The following is a 15,833-nucleotide window of genomic DNA, read 5'->3' as shown; positions in this document are numbered from 1 at the left end:
CCAGAGGCCTGGAAGAGCAGGGCCGTGGGGCAGCTGAGGCCACAGGTTCCAGGCAAGCTCCTGACCCTTCTAGCCGACAGCAACAGCAAGGGCCTGAGATGGTCAAGGAAGCCCTCCAGGGTCCTCAGTATCTCCCTGGCTGATAATAATGCCATGTGTCTATATATACTAAGGGTCACAACCATGAGCAGGACACTCATGTAGGTTCTTCCAAGAAACAGAGTGTGAGTGACTACCCCAGCCTTCTTTCCTAGCAGTGTTGAACTGCTGCAGCGAAGAACTCCAGAGGCAAAGAATTCTAGGACTTCCCTGGTGGTCCAGTGGCTAAGACTCTGTGCTCCCAATGCAGGGGGCCTGGGTTTGATCCCTGGTCAGGGAGCTGGACCCCACGTGCCACAACCACGAGCTCATGTGCCACGACTAAAGACCCCACGTGCTACAGTGAAGACTGAAGCTTTCTTGTGCTACAACTGAGACCTGGTACAGCCCAATAAATAACATAAACAAAGGCAAGGACTGCCTCCTCGGGGGGGGGGGGCAAGTTCAAAAGTTCTTACAGCACATCTCCCACAAGCCCCAAAAGGATCCCAAGCCCCTAGTCAGTCCCCCTTTCTCTCAACTGGGCAAAGGTGACAATCTTTATTTTGTGGGATGAGGAATAAAGCTGAATAGAGGAGAGTGTGGAAGCTCTTAGCACAGGACTCGACACACGTCACGCCATCGGACAGTAGTAACAGTGTCCGTCACGATCATCAGAGGGATCCTCACTATTCACCAACTTGCTGTGTGCCAGGCACGGGCCTGAATGCTGTCTGTGCCTCATTCTTCATCAGGGTCTTGGACAACTTTGTGCAACAGAACTTTCTGCGGTGATGGAATGTTCTAGAACCACAATGTCCAATATGGCAGCCACAAGTCACATGTGAGCTGGTGTGACCAAGGACCTGAATTCTTAATTTAGTTTTGACGCGTTTTAATTTCAATATCCCACAGGTAGGTAGCAGCTACCAGCCCAGACAGTGCAGAGTTAGGCGGCAGGCATGGGGTTATCTCCATGCTACTGAAAAGAGAATGGAGATGTGGAGAGACGCCAGGCTGGGGAACGGTGTGCCTAATGTCTCCCCAGCAGTTCCCAGACATCCCTGCTGGGTCCCTCCAGAGACAGGACTACAGTGGTCAGGGAGAAAAGAAACATAAGCCACCCCTCCCCAGGTGGGCACCACTCTGTACCGGTGCGGGTGGGAGGAGGGCAGCATGAACTGGAATTCCACCACGCAGGTGCCATCCGGGAACTGGCGGTGCTGCAGGCTGGTTAGCTCGTAGGCGATGTAGCCCCTCCGCACATACACCTGGTGAAACAGGAGCACAGACCGCACCTGAGAAAACCCAGGCCTGCGGGCCCCGGAAACAAGCCCAGAACACAGTCCCCAGAGCGGAACAGCGCAAACAGTGCAGACTGTATTTTGGGGCTCCAAAATCACTACAGATGATGACTGCAGCCAGGAAAGTAAAAGACGCTTACTCCTTGGAAGGAAAGTTATGACCAACCTAGAGAGCATATTCAAAAGCAGAGACATTACTTTGCCAACAAAGGTCCGTCTAGTCAAGGCTATGGTTTTTCCAGCGGTCATGTATGGATGTGAGTTGGACTGTGAAGAAGGCTGAGCGCCGAAGAATTGATGCTTTTGAACTGTGGTGTTGGAGAAAACTCTTGCAAGTCCCTTGGACTGCAGGGAGATCAAACCAGTCCATCCTAAAGGAGATCAGTCCTGGGTGTTCATTGGAAGGACTGATGCTAAAGCTGAAACTCCAATACTTTGGCCACCTCATGGGAAGAGTTGACTCATTGGAAAAGACCCTGATGCTGGGAGGGATTGGGGGCAGGAGGAGAAGGGGATGACAGAGGATGAGATGGCTGGATGGCATCACCGACTCGATGGACATGAGTTTGAGTGAACTCCGGGAGTTGGTGATGGACAGGGAGGCCTGGCGTGCTGCGATTCATGGGGTCGCAAAGAGTCGGACACGACTGAGCAACTGAACGGAACTGAACTGAAAGCAGTGAAGAGTAAAATATGCTCACTCTTTAGAATGCTACTTCCTCTGCAAAAGACCAGGTGGTAAATATTTTAGGCTTTTGTGGAATATATCATCTTTATCACAAATCACAACTACTCAATTCTGCTGCTGTAGGGACTTCCCTGATGGTCCAGTGGTTAAGACTCCAACTCCCACTATAAGAGGCACGAGTTTGTGCCATGGACAATATGTAAATGTGTGGACGTGGTTGTATTCCAATAAGACTTTATTTACAAAACTGGGCAGGGGGCCAGATGTGACCCACAGACTATAGTTTGCTGACTCCTGCTCTAGAGTAATGCTGTCCAGTAGAAATATAACACAGGCCACGGAGGCAGTTTTAAATTAATTTGAGATTTTCTAGTAGACACTTAAAAGGAGCAGGTAAAGATGATTTTAATAACATACCTCATTTCATCCCCAATAACTAAAATATTATCATTTCAACATGCAACCAATTTTTAAAAATTGAGATATTCTCCATTCTTTCTCCATACTGAGTCTTTGGAATCCAGTGTGTATCCTACACTCCGAGCACATCTCAGTCAGACTGGCCACATCTTAGGTGCTTACAAGCCACATGTGGCCAGCATATTGGACGGCATGGTTCTGAAGACTAAGCATTGGGAATTTTTTTAACTGGATAGGGAATCCAGGGATTAACTGCTATCCTTTGAAATTGCTGCTTGCAAGGCTGGCCCTTGGCTGGCATGTGAGAACTTGGATTTGGGAAGGTTCCCACCATTCCTAGAGAAGAATGGTTGGCAGTGCATTAACTAAGCAAACAGTATGACTTATGCTGAGCATATATTTTCTTCCTGGGAGTTTGGAATTGTGGTATGTGCCAAGCAGAGGGCGCTTATGTGCTGTTGCTGCTGCTAAGTCTCTTCAGTCGTGTCCAACTCTGTGGGACCCCATAGATGGCAGCCCACCAGGTTCCCCCGTCCCTGGGATTCTCCAGGCAAGAACACTGGAGTGGGTTGCTATTTCCTTCTCCAATGCATGAAAGTGAAAAGTGAAAGTGAAGTCACTCAGTCGTGTCCGACTCTTCGCAACCCCATGGACTGCAGCCTACCAGGCTCCTCCGTCCATGGGATTTTCCAGGCAAGAGTACTGGAGTGGGGTCGCCTTCTCCAGTGCTTATGTGACCAGCCCTCAATAAAACTCTGGACACTAAGTCTCTAATGAGCTTCCCTGGTAGACAACTTGCACATGTTGCCATAATTTGTTGCTCAAGGAATCAAAAGTTTAGATGAAGTGCCTTGGACCTGGCCCTTGGGGGGTTAGTATTTAACTGTGCCTGTGCCAGAGGAGGCTGGAATAACACACAAGACAGCTGGGGTTACCAGCAAGAACTTTGGACTACGACAGTGAAGTGAAAGTCACTCAGTCATGTCCAACTCTTTGCGACCCCATGGACTACACAGTCCATGGAATTCTCCAGGCCAGAATACTGGAGTGGGTAGCCATTCCCTTTTCCAGGGGATCTTCCCAACCCAGCGATTGAACCCAGGTCTCCTGCATTACAGGCGGATTCTTTACCAGCTGAGCCACAAGGGGAAGCCCAGGAATACTGGAGTGGGTAGCCTATCCCTTTTCCAGCGGATCTTCCCAACCCAGCAATCAAACTGGGGTCTCCTGCATTGTAGGTGGGTTCTTTACCAACTGAGCTATTGGACTAAGATAGACTTGATATACATCCTAGCTCTGTCACTTCTTAGCTGTGTGACCTTGAGCAAGTTGCTTCACCTCTCTGAGCCTCCATTCCCTTTTCCATGAGACGGGTGTAAGTAAAAGGACCTACGTTGGAGAGAAAATGCTGAGATCATGTTTGCCAGGCACATGGCCCAGGGTCAGGCATGTGGAGTGCAGGCAGCAGATGCCAGGACCGACACTGGTCTACTGAAGCTGTTCCAGGGACCTCTCACTTACTTACCTCCAAGGATGCCATGCAAACCACTTTGTTAGCGTGGTAGAAGAAAGTGGGCAGCACATCAAAGATGGTTGTTTCTGAGAGTATTAATTTCTACAGGAAACGGAAAGGGAAATAAAGAAGGAAAGCGGAATGCTAACAAATTCCAACCAGCAGTCAGAGGAGGGGAGGGATAGCGGCAGGGAAGAGAGGTTGGTCGTGTTGTTATCACAAAATGCTGCCAGGCTCCAGGCCCATGAGATCTGAATGTGCAGGCAGTTTTGGGTGACTGTTCTCAGGGCTCCCAGCTCTAGCCATAGAGGGGGTGCCTGGAAGCTTGTGAATGAGGCAGATTTAGTGGGTGAGGAGGGGGCCCTGGGAAAATGAAGCCAAGACCCAGCCATGTGAGTGCTCACAGCTTCCAATAAGCTCCATCACATGTGGAGTTTTAACATCATGCCTCCTGAGAGAGCCTTGCTGCCTTGCCATCCATCCTGCAGGACCCAACCTCTCTCAGAGCTACCCCTGGGCCCCCTCAGGCAGCCCTGGCCATGCTGAGCTAAACCACTGGTGCTGGTGATTGTGCCCTGCATCCGAGCACCAATCCGTGGAGGGCAGGGAGAGCCCGCCTTCCCACTCCCAGGCCCCACCTGGGCCATGGCATGTGCTCTGTGCAACGTGGAAGGATGCAGATGGCCTCACCTTGAGGTTTTCTGGGCAGAACTGGTGGCCGTACATGTCAATGGCAGACAGGAAAATGGACTCCACTTGGTTGTGCCTCAGCTCGTAGGAGGGGAGATGGGAGGCAATCAGGACCTGCGAGGGGAAGAGAGGGGATCGACGGGCTGGGGTGAGCCATCCTCGCAGGGAAGACGCCAAGGGCCGGTCCTGCAGCAAAGGGGCTGTGCATGTGGGGGGCTGGGCATGGTGGAGGATGGCACCCCGTGAGCCCGGGGTGCGGTGGGAACCACAGCCGGCCAGCCTACCTGCCTGGCTCTGAGGGCCACCTTGCAGTGCTCGCTTTTGCTCAGCTGAGTCAGCTCGTCGAGGATGGAGGTCAGCTCATCGGACAGGGATGGGTCTGGGCCACAGAGCTCATCCTTTTGGGGGACAGAAACAAGATCCAAGGGGATCTTCTGTTCCACCAGAAGGAGACAGGCCAGCACTCACTGGCCCTTGGCTGGGGGTCCAGCTGCCCCAGCCAACCTCCACAGTCTCATACATAAACCCTCCACCATTCTCCACTGCATTTTCATCCACCCCAAAACATGCCCTAAGTTCCTGGCACGAGGGAAAACAGAACCAAGTCTCTGCCTGCATCACTATTAATGGCCAGCAGGTCTAACAGGTATTTACTGTGGCCAGGCAAGCAGCTAGACACTTTCCATTTATTTCCTCAAATGTCCTTCACCCACCGAGGAGTTACTATATGATTCCCATTTTACAGATGAGAAAACTGAGGCTCAGAGAGGCAACGTGCCTTGCCCCGAGGCTACCAAGCACATGCAAGGCAGAGTCATACTTGAACCCAAGGCTCTCCTATCCCTAGGCCCTCTCACTCTTTCCTCTGCACATCTCTGCCTGACTTAAGGGGCTCAGTTTCAGAGAAGAGGGATGAGGGGAAATAGAAGCAGGTATGAACAAACAGTAAGAGCTATGTGAGGCTCTAGTGCGGGTATGCAAGCCAACTCTAGGAGCCTTGGCATGGGGGGAGCATCTAGGGCCTGGAGACGTCCTGCCAGAGAGAAGATATAGAGGTGAAACCTGCCAACGAGGCAGGGAGGTTGGTTCCTATGGGCAACCCTCCTCTCTGCTTCTGGAACAAGGGACCTTTCTGCCGGAGACCAGGGCTGGGCGCAGCCAGTCTTTGCATCTACTCTTATGCCCTAAATGCAAGAAGGGCTTAGGAAAGGCTCAGAGTTGATGCTCCCTCAATACCCACTAAGACAAAACAGTGACTGCTGGGACCCTGAATACCTGGGCATCACACCCCGACCTCCGCACCAGGCTGTTCTCCAGGCAGTCACCAGACGGTGGGGCCGGGGAGGGGGGGGGTCATTCTTTTCTACTTCTGCATGTCCCTAATTAGAATGAGCCCACATTTTGTTTCTATAATCAGAAAATTTGTTTAACATATTAACATTTCACACACATACACAAGCACACAAGCAGGTCTGTGGTGAAGAAATCTCATGGGAAATTATTCTCAACCTTCTCTCCCTCCCAAATTTTGATTTGCTTTGTGTTATCAAATGGTGGTGACACTCATCGCTGTCATTCCCCTGGCCTGTGCCTCCAAGGACAGCGTGGAACGCAGGCACTGTCCAACGGCCAGGCTAGTGGTTTTCTAAGACAGGAAAGACTCGAGAGCTCCCTGGTGGCCTAGAGGTTAGCATTCCAGGCTTTCACTGTCATGGCCCAGGTTCAATCCCTGGTCAGGGAAGATCCTACAAAGCTGTGCAGCGTGGAGAAATGAATAAACAAGAGAGGCAAGACCCAAGACAAGTTTGGTATGAAGTATTTTAAAATCTGGCGACCAGAATCTTTCCAGGGGAAGCCGGCAGAGCCCTGTCCAACACTGGGGAAAGGACGCCTTCTCCCGCTTACAATCAACATGATCACCAGCTGGTTCTTCTTGGCCACCTGCGAGTGGGAGAAGATGCAGTCCAACACCTGGGCCATGTCTGGCTTCAGCTGCTCCCGGAGGTTTATCACACACTTGTCGTAGTGGGCTGCAGGGGGACAAGAAGCCATGTGGGGTAAGGCTCCAGGCCGCCTGCCCGTGCGGACTCATCACCAGTGCCTGGGGTGGCGACTCTTGCCTTGCTGGAAATGGTGCTCAACCAGTAAATATCTCCGCAGGAGGTCCAAGACCACCGCCTTCATGTAGCCGCGGGCCCCACTGCGGTACCTGGGGAGGAGGAGAAGGCCGCTGAGTGATCAGCTCTGTGTCCTGGGGTGCCTGTCGTCTCCAGCAGGACTTTCAAGACTTGAAAAAGGACTTCAGTTCAGTTCAGTTGCTCAGTGGTGTCCGACTCTTTGCGACCCCATGGACTGCAGCACGCCTGGCCTCTCTGTGCGTCCCCAACTCCTGGAGTTCACTCAGACCCATGTCCATTGAATCGGTGATGCCATCTAACCATCTCATCCTCTGTCATCCCCTTCTCCTCCCACCTTCAATCTTTTCCAGCATCAGGGTCTTTTCAAATGAGACATTTCTACGCATCGGGTGGCCAAAGTATTGAAGAGAAAACACTAATAAAGAATCTGGAGGAGGACTTCCCTGATGGTCCAGTGGCTGAGGATCTGCCTTGTAATGCAGGGGACATGGGTTCGTTCCCTGATCTGGGAACTAAGATCCCACATGCTGTGGAGCAACTAAGGCTGCCCACCACGACTGCTGAGCCTGTGTGTCACAACTAGAGAGTCCATGAGCCGTAAGTAAAGAATCTGCATGACGCAATGAAGATCCTGCATGCCACAGCTAAGACCCAACATAGCCAAACAAATAGATAAATATTTTTACAAAGAATCTAGAGGCTGCACCCTCGAATCCTTAGGTCTGGGAGGGATGCGTGAGTTGGTCCATCTGTGTTAACTCTGCCAGTCAGAGACAGTGACAACTTGCCCAAGGTCACACGTCCAACCAGAGGTCCCCAGAGAGAAGGAAAAACAGTCACAGAGCCGGGATGCTGAATGGGGTCAGCCTTGCCTGAATGAGTGAAGACAAATATTTTCAATTAACCATCCAATGGATAAAGACAATTCGAAAAATAAAACTTGAAAGACATTTACAATTGGTAACCTGGAGGTTCCTTAAACTATTTCCTCTTCCAAACCATTTCGGAACACAAGGAAAGGGACGCTGAGTTTCAGGAAAGTTGAAACCAGCTTTGCCCCAGCACCAGCAAATGACATCAAAAGAGAGTACGAACCAAAAAGGCTCCTGGTTCGTATGTGATTTTTAAAAACACACACGTGCACAATACAGGATATACCTCTGAGATTTATATTTAACACAAGAAGAACGTGCTAGGGAATTGGATTCATTTCTCATTTGTTCATACCTCCCGGTCATTTCTCCTGTACTAAAGGATGGATTAGGGTTAGTGCTGGAAGAGTTCTGGGGAAAGGATTAGCCTTGGCTATGGAGCTCTCACTTTGTGGGGAATCCAAACGCAAATCTCCTTCCTCAGCTGCAACCCTATATTGTCAGTATGTGTCCTCACAAGCCAAGGAGTGCCCTGAAAAGAAGGGCATTTTCCTATAGCCATCTATCTTCTGCACCTCTTATAGTTTTTGGCACGTGGCTAATATGTGCTGAATTAACTCACTCCAGTCTGAAAATGTTTGAATTCTGTCCAAGAAGGCAAAGCTTTCTTGCTGGGTAGAGTTTTCATACAAAAGGGCAGTTCTTTTTATCAGCAGCATAGTTCTTCCTGCTCAAGAGCTATGTAAGACAAAACACAAGTTCTTAAAGAAAATTCTTTTTAAAAATTCTTACAAAGGTGGGACTATAGAACCCCTTACCCGACTCTTGAGAAATCTGTATGTGGGTCATGAAGTAACAAGTCAGAACCGGACATGAAACAACTTACTGGTGCAAATTGGGAAAGGAGTGTGCCTGAGGTTGTATATGGTCACCTTGCTTGTTTAACTTATATACAGAGTACATCATGCGAAATGCCAGGTTGGATGAAGCTCAAGCCGGAATCAAGATAGCCGGGAGGAATATAAACAACCACAGAATATAAACAAACACCCTCTTGAAGAGGGTGAAAGAAGACAGTGAAAAAGCTGGCTTAAAACGCAACATTTAAAAAACTAAGATCATGGCATCCGGTCCCATCACTTCATGGCAAACTGAAGGGGAAAAAGTGGAGGCAGTGACATGTTTTATTTTCTTGGGCTCCAAAATCACTGTGGACGGTGACTGCAGCCATGAAATTAAAAGATGCTTGCTTCTTGAAAGAAAAGCTATGACAAACCTAAACAGCGTATTGGGCTTCCCTGGTGGCTCAGCTGGTAAAGAATCCACCCGCAATGCAGGAGACCTGGGTTCAATCGCTGGGTTGGGAAGATCCCCTGGAGAAGGGAACAGCTACCCACTCCAGTATTCTGGCCTGGAGAATTCCATGGACTGTATAGTCAATGGGGTTGCAAAGAGTCAGACATGACTGAGGAACTTCCACTTCACTTCACTTCAAACAGCGTATTAAAAGGCAGAGACATCACTTTGCTGACAAAGGTCCGTATTGTTGAAACTATGGTTTTTCTAATAGTCATGTACAGATGTGAGAGTTGGACCATAAAGAAGGCTAAGCACTGAAGAATTGATGCTTGAATTGTAGTGCTGGAGAAGACTCTTTGAGAGTCTCTTGGACAGCAAGGAAATCAAACCAGTCAATCCTAAAGGAAATCAACCTTGAATACTCATTGGTAGGACTGATGCTGAAGCTCCAATACTTTGGCCACCTGATGCGAAGAGCTGACTCATTGGAAAAGACCCTGATAATGGGAAAGATTGAGGGAACAGGAGAAGGGGGTGGCAGAGGATGAGATGGTGTCTAACCATCACCAACTCAACGGACATGAATTTGAGCAACCTCTGGGAGATACTGAAGGACAAAGGAGCCTGCAAGAGTTGGTCATAACTGAGCAACTGAACAAATTCTTTACCAATTCCTCCTTTGCAAGGATCCCCCAAAATCACAAAAACAATTTCTAGAATCATTTACAGCTTATTAAGTCATTTCATTCCACTATCTTATAAGAAAAGCTACCATGAGGACTTGCTGTGTTTCCGCACTTTACGAAAGTTAATCTACTGGTAATGCAAAATGATTCAGCATGTGAAGTGTTTTTAATTCCCATTTTACAGACTAGCAAACTGAGACTCGGAAGTAAAGGATGTTGCTTTGTTCTTCTGTTAGGCAGGGCTGTGCCAGGGCTGGAACTGGGGTATCAGACCCTAGGCACTGTCTGTTGGTTTGAGCCTGCCCTTAAGATAGCAGCACCCTGGGGCAACACATGGATGAGTAAGTGTGACCACCACATCCCACGGAGGGCCCAGGACTCACTTCTGGACCAGCTGTACAATGCTCTGGGTGTTCATGAAGAAGACCTCCCGGTCGGCCTTCCGCTGCAGGGTGGCTGCGTGGCAGTCCAGGATGGTGGCTATCTGAACGCGAAAACAGGACAAGTCTGGCCGCTCAGACCACACAATCTGCCCACCGCACAGAAGTCACTGGAAGGACCCACCACAGGTTCCCACGCAGAGCCCCCCAGAGGATCATTCAAAAACTCCAACTCAAAGCCCTCTGCCCCCCCAGAAACAGCTCTGTGTGCCCCACTCACCATGTGGCTTGAGGACTAAAGAGCTCAGGATGACAACAATCACATAAAGACTTATGCATGTTCACACCATCCCTCTTCACAAACACTCCATGGGAAGAGGAGAAGGGAATTTCCAACACCAGGGAGCATGAGGGTGTCGGGTGGGCCCTATTTTTACAGTTAGGTTGAATGCTATTGGCATACTGTTTTGTGGCAACAAAAATACCTCTAATGAAAAACCTGCATCAATAACAAATTCCCAGAATGTTCCAACATGTACGATTCTCCACTGTGGTCCTTGAGAGCTTTGTTTTCATTATTTCTTAGTTGAGCTAGAATACATACACTATCATATTCCCCTCCTTCCTTTTAAAGTGTATATTTAATTCAGTGGTTTGTACTATATTCATGGAGATATGCAACCACCATCACTAATTTTAGAGCATTTTCATCACTACCCAAAGAAATCCTATAGCCATGGGCAATCACTCACGCCTGCCCTGAGCCCCTGGCAAACACTAATCTACTGTCTCTTCTCCATGGACCTGCCAACTACGTTTCATATAAATGGAATTGGGCAATGTGAGCTTTTGTGACTGGCTTTTTTTCACTGAGAATCAAGCTTTTAAGGTTCATCCCCAGGGTAGCACGAGTCATTTCATTCCTTCTTATGGCCGAACAATATTCCAACTTAGAAGTTGACTTCTGGCAATAAGCTGACTTACACTGACCTCGAGCTCCCCAAATTACTAACTTATGGGTGGTGCAAGGAAGCCCTTCTCACCAGACCGAGGGCATGAAAATAAAAAAGAGGGGACTCTTCCAGATGTAGTTTTCCTTTAACCTGCTTGATAAAAGCAACCCCTCCCTCCAAAAGAACAAAATGAGGCCAATGTAGAATTATTAGAGGTTTCTGATACTCCCCGGGAACGGCTTCCATTCTTAGAAAACGTGATATACACGTACAGCCCCACGACTGTCACCCTACACAAACCCGAGGAGGAAGAATCGACACTACACACTAGCGAGAAAAACTCACAAGCTCCTCTCTTGCGTCAGCCAGTGTAGTTCTGGAAAATGCTGACTATTCACACCAACCACCTACTCCTGTTGCGAATCCGAGGACTACTGATAACTGCTTATGTCCATCTAACGCTGCTGTTTTGGGGGAAAGTGCTGGGATTCTGCAGAGCAGGCGTGAAAGAAAACTCTTTTCAGGCCCCAGCATCTCTGGCTGTCGGTGTGGGTCTCACAAAGCCCGATCTGACGAGAGGCTGGGGGTCCAGGCTGACGGGGGGCTGAGTTCCTGGAGGCTGTGGGTGCGGCCCTACCTGCTGGCTGGGGAACTGGCAGAGCACCGAGGTGATGTTGCTGGCGTACTGGGCCATCACCCTGCGGACGGCCTTCTCCACGGGGGCGGGAACGCGGCCCGACACACTGGTCATGATCTCCTGAAGCTCCAGCAGCGGCAGCGACGGGTGCCGGAGGGCCCTCAGGAGCTTCTGCACCCAGTCCTTCAGCTGCAGCGGGACCAGAGCGTCGGCCCGAGGCCTACAGCCACCCAGCACGCGGCGGGCGGCGCCTGACACACTAAGCCATCCAGGCCCCGTGCACGCTAGCAGCCCCTCTGGCACAGTCCCGGGGGGAACGGCCCCAGCCACAGAGGGGGAGGAACACCCACCCGGCTTCCCCCCCGGGACAGCCCCACTCCCCATCCTGTGCTTCCAAACTGCCAGCCTGGTGCGGGGTCAGGACATCAAGCTTTGCAAAGCATAGATGTTTGTGGGATGCTTGCTTTGTGCCAGACGCTGTTTGAGGACCCAAATTGACCTGTTCTCACTTGATCCTCAGAAACAACCCTAGGGAGTAGGTATAATCGGTACTCCCATTTCCCATTTGAGGATATTGAAACAGAGAGGTTAATTGTTGCCCAGTCACCCAGCTAGCAGGAAGCAAGGCCAGGATGCAAACTCAGAGACTCTTAATAGCTGCACTGCCCTGCTTCTGGGTCACCGGAACTGTTGATGGTTTTTGAATGGGAAGGAGAAAGTTGTCAATGCCGTAATGTGGTTGTAAGGTTTGAACTTGAAACCACGCACACACTGGCAACTGCAGAGGCTAAAAAAATGTTGCAGTGCTGGTAATTAGGCAGCCTAACATAGGGGCTAAGCACACGGACTCTGAAGCGGGAGGGTCATTGTTCAAACCCCTCTTTGCCTCCTTATGGGTGAAAGGACCTAACAGAAGCAGAAGATATTAAGAAGAGGTGGCAAGAATACACAGAAGAACTATACAAAAAAGATCTTCATGACCAAAATAATCACGATGGTGTGATCACTCACCTAGAGCCAGACATCCTGGAATGTGAAGTCAAGTGGGCCTTAGAAAGCGTCAGTACAAACAAAGCTAGTGGAAGTGATGGAATTCCAGTTGCGCTATTTCAAATCCTGAAAGATGATGCTGTGAAAGTGCTGCACTCAATATGTCAGCAAATTTGGAAAACTCAGCAGTGGCCACAGGACTGGAAAAGGTCAGTTTTCATTCCAATCCCAAGAAAGGCAATGCCAAAGAATGCTCAAACTACCGCACAATTGCACTCATCTCACATGCTAGTAAAGTAATGCTCAAAATTCTCCAAGCCAGGCTTCAGCAATACGTGAACCGTGAACTTCCAGATGTTCAACCTGGTTTTAGAAAAGGCAGAGGAACCAGAGATCAAATTGCCAACATCTGCTGGATCATGGAAAAAGCAAGAGAGTTCCAGAAAAACATCTATTTCTGCTTTATTGACTATGCCAAAGCTTTTGATTGTGTGGATCACAATAAACTGTGGAAAATTCTGAAAGTGATGGGAATACCAGACCACCTGACCTGCCTCTTGAGAAACCTATATGCAGGTCAGGAAGCAACAATGAGAACTGGACATGGAACAACAGACTGGTTCAAAATAGGAAAAGGGGTACATCAAGGTTGTGTATTGTCACCCTGTTTATTTAACTTATATGCAGAGTACATCATGAGAAACGCTGGGCTGGAAGAAGCACAAGCTGGAATCAAGATTGCCGGGAGAAATATCAATAACCTCAGATATGCAGATGACACCACCCTTATGGCAGAAAGTGAAGAGGATCTAAAAAACCTCTTGATGAAAGTCAAAGAGGAGAGTGAAAAAGTTGGCTTAAAGCTCAACATTCAGAAGACGAAGATCATGGCATCTGGTCCCATCACTTCATGGCAAATAGATGGGGAAACAGTGGAAACAGTGTCAGACTTTATTTTTTGGGGCTCCAAAATCACTGCAGATGGTGACTGCAGCCATGAAATTAAAAGATGCTTACTCCTTGGAAGGAAAGTTATGACCAACCTAGATAGCATATTCAAAAGCAGAGACATTACTTTGCCAACAAAGGTCCATCTGGTCAAGGCTATGGTTTTTCCAGTGGTCATGTATGGATGTGAGAGTTGGACTGTGAAGAAAGCTGAGTGCCGAAGAATTGATGCTTTTGAACTGTGATGTTGAAGAAGACTCTTGAGAGTCCCTTGGACTGCAAGGAGATCCAACCAGTCCATTCTGAAGGAGATCAGTCCTGGGTGTTCTTTGGAAGGAATGATGCTGAAGCTGAAACTCCAGTACTTTGGCCACCTCATGTGAAGAGTTGAGTCCTTGGAAAAGACTCTGATGCTGGGAGGGATTGGGGGCAGGAGGAGAAGGGGACGACAGAGGATGAAATGGCTGGATGGCATCATGGACTCTATGGACGTGAGTCTGAGTGAACTCCAGGAGTTGGTGATGGACAGGGAGGCCTGGCGTGCTGTGATTCATGGGGTTGCAAAGAGTCGGACACGACTGAGTGACTGAACTGAGCTGAACTGACTGAAGGCAAGTTTTGTAGCCTCTCTGTGTCTCAGTTTCCTCACCTATAAAACGGAATAATAAGAGTTCCTACCTCCCTGTTGTTGGGAAGGTGAAATGACCTAATAAGTGTTAAGTGCTTAATAAGCACTTAACTTAATAACACTTAATAAGCACTTAACTTAATAACACTTAATAAGCACTTAACTTAATAACACTTAATAAGTGTTAAGTGGTAGCTGGCACATAGCATGTACCAGACTAGAGCTGGCCATTATTACCATGACCACCATCACTGTGATGGACTATTCTGGGATAGAAGGTAATGTAGCAGTAGTTTTATAGCTACTGATGTCGAGTTCAGCAGCACAGGTCCTTCACAGAGGTCTGCAAATTTGAGGACTTACTTCTCTACAGACAACGGGACCCTGGATGAACAGAGTTGTGTCTCTGGACAAAGTCACTTCCTTACTGTCTCTTTAACAGGTGACCCACATCGACTCTTCTCTTAGAACATGAACATTCTGTGTTGAGCTGAACTGAATCAACAAAAGCAACGTAACCTTTACACTGGTTTATAATCAGAGAGAAACGTACTCTGATGTATACAACGAAACTGAGGAATCCCCTGAGAACAGGTCCTTGACAGAAATGAGAGACTTTCAAAGATCTCTGGGATCTTTGGGCTCTTCACCTGTACCTACGCACGTGTGCGCAATGCACACCTACTCTGCACACGTGACCCACCTTGATGCTAAAAATAGGCTCCGGCAGACAGTAGCCATTCATGATGTTGGTGAGATTTTCCAGGACGCTGTGAAAAACCTGGTGCAGCTTCTCTCCGAGGATGGGCAGCGTGGGCTGTGAGGGGAGCTCCCCCGTGAACGGCTCAGCCTGATGAGACACAACAGGAGCCAGAGGTCAAGACCACCATGGCCTCCAAAGGAGACGGACCAGCCAAGGGCCAAGGCAGAGCCACCAACACACAATATGTACACCACACACACAGTGTGGTTAGGATGAAGCCTGAAGGGGAGGGGGACAGAAGAAAGCATCCTCTTGGAAAGTTAAAATTGCTCATACACACCCGTTTGAGGGTTCCAAATCTTCCCCTTGGTAAATACCGTAGTCACTTATGTATTCCAAATAATTTTGGAGAGTGTTAGATGTGATTGTTTTTTAAAAAAAAATGTTCACATGTAGAGGTCAGGGGAAGTCATTGTGGCTTCTACATGAGTTAACTTGAATTTCATACTAACTAAGCAGCCTGTTTGTAGCCAAACATACACTGGACATCTGCTTTAATTATTAAAGAAAAGAGCACACTCACCAGAAGTACAGAAAGTCCATGTTAAAAATAAAGATGAATATGGCTGAGTCCCTTTGCTGTCCGCCTGAAGCTATCACAAAATTACTAATTGGCTATACTCCAATACAAAATAAAAAGCTAAAAAATAAATAAAACAGAGATGCAATGCCTTCCCTCCTGGGATGCCAATGCTGGTTCTCTGACGCTAGCAGGACTCCCTTCCTGGGCGCCAAGGCCATGGTGACCTGCTGTGCACACGCTGGTCTGGTTTTTTCCTTTTCATTTTTTTTTTTTTTTTAATCTTAGAGGAAAGTCTTCCTGATTTGTTTCATGTTCATTGCTCC

At 48.6% G+C, this 15,833-nt stretch overlaps 1 protein-coding gene across 6 annotated transcripts in view; it reads right to left on the bottom strand.

Annotated features, from left to right (window-relative positions):
* ACACB (acetyl-CoA carboxylase beta) overlaps positions 1 to 15,833 on the bottom strand; it is a 116,568-nt gene that overhangs the window by 36,664 nt on the left and 64,071 nt on the right. For 5 of the 6 annotated variants that reach the window (XM_027566507.1, XM_027566508.1, XM_027566509.1 and 2 more), the window contains 9 exons: positions 14,928 to 15,074; positions 11,659 to 11,847; positions 10,072 to 10,172; positions 6,814 to 6,902; positions 6,599 to 6,723; positions 4,978 to 5,091; positions 4,694 to 4,807; positions 4,016 to 4,105; positions 1,231 to 1,349 (listed from right to left, as the gene is read on the bottom strand). In XM_027566507.1, coding sequence (XP_027422308.1) covers positions 1,231 to 1,349; positions 4,016 to 4,105; positions 4,694 to 4,807; positions 4,978 to 5,091; positions 6,599 to 6,723; positions 6,814 to 6,902; positions 10,072 to 10,172; positions 11,659 to 11,847; positions 14,928 to 15,074 — 1,088 coding nt within the window. The remainder of the gene's footprint in view (positions 1 to 1,230; positions 1,350 to 4,015; positions 4,106 to 4,693; positions 4,808 to 4,977; positions 5,092 to 6,598; positions 6,724 to 6,813; positions 6,903 to 10,071; positions 10,173 to 11,658; positions 11,848 to 14,927; positions 15,075 to 15,833) is intronic. The other variant, XM_027566511.1, reaches the window with a different exon arrangement.

The sequence above is a fragment of the Bos indicus x Bos taurus genome, chromosome 17 (genome assembly GCF_003369695.1).
Source record: "Bos indicus x Bos taurus breed Angus x Brahman F1 hybrid chromosome 17, Bos_hybrid_MaternalHap_v2.0, whole genome shotgun sequence".
NCBI classification, from domain to species: domain Eukaryota; kingdom Metazoa; phylum Chordata; class Mammalia; order Artiodactyla; family Bovidae; genus Bos; species Bos indicus x Bos taurus.
Note: the sequence above shows the minus strand (reverse complement) of the source record. Positions and strands in the feature narration are given on the sequence as shown.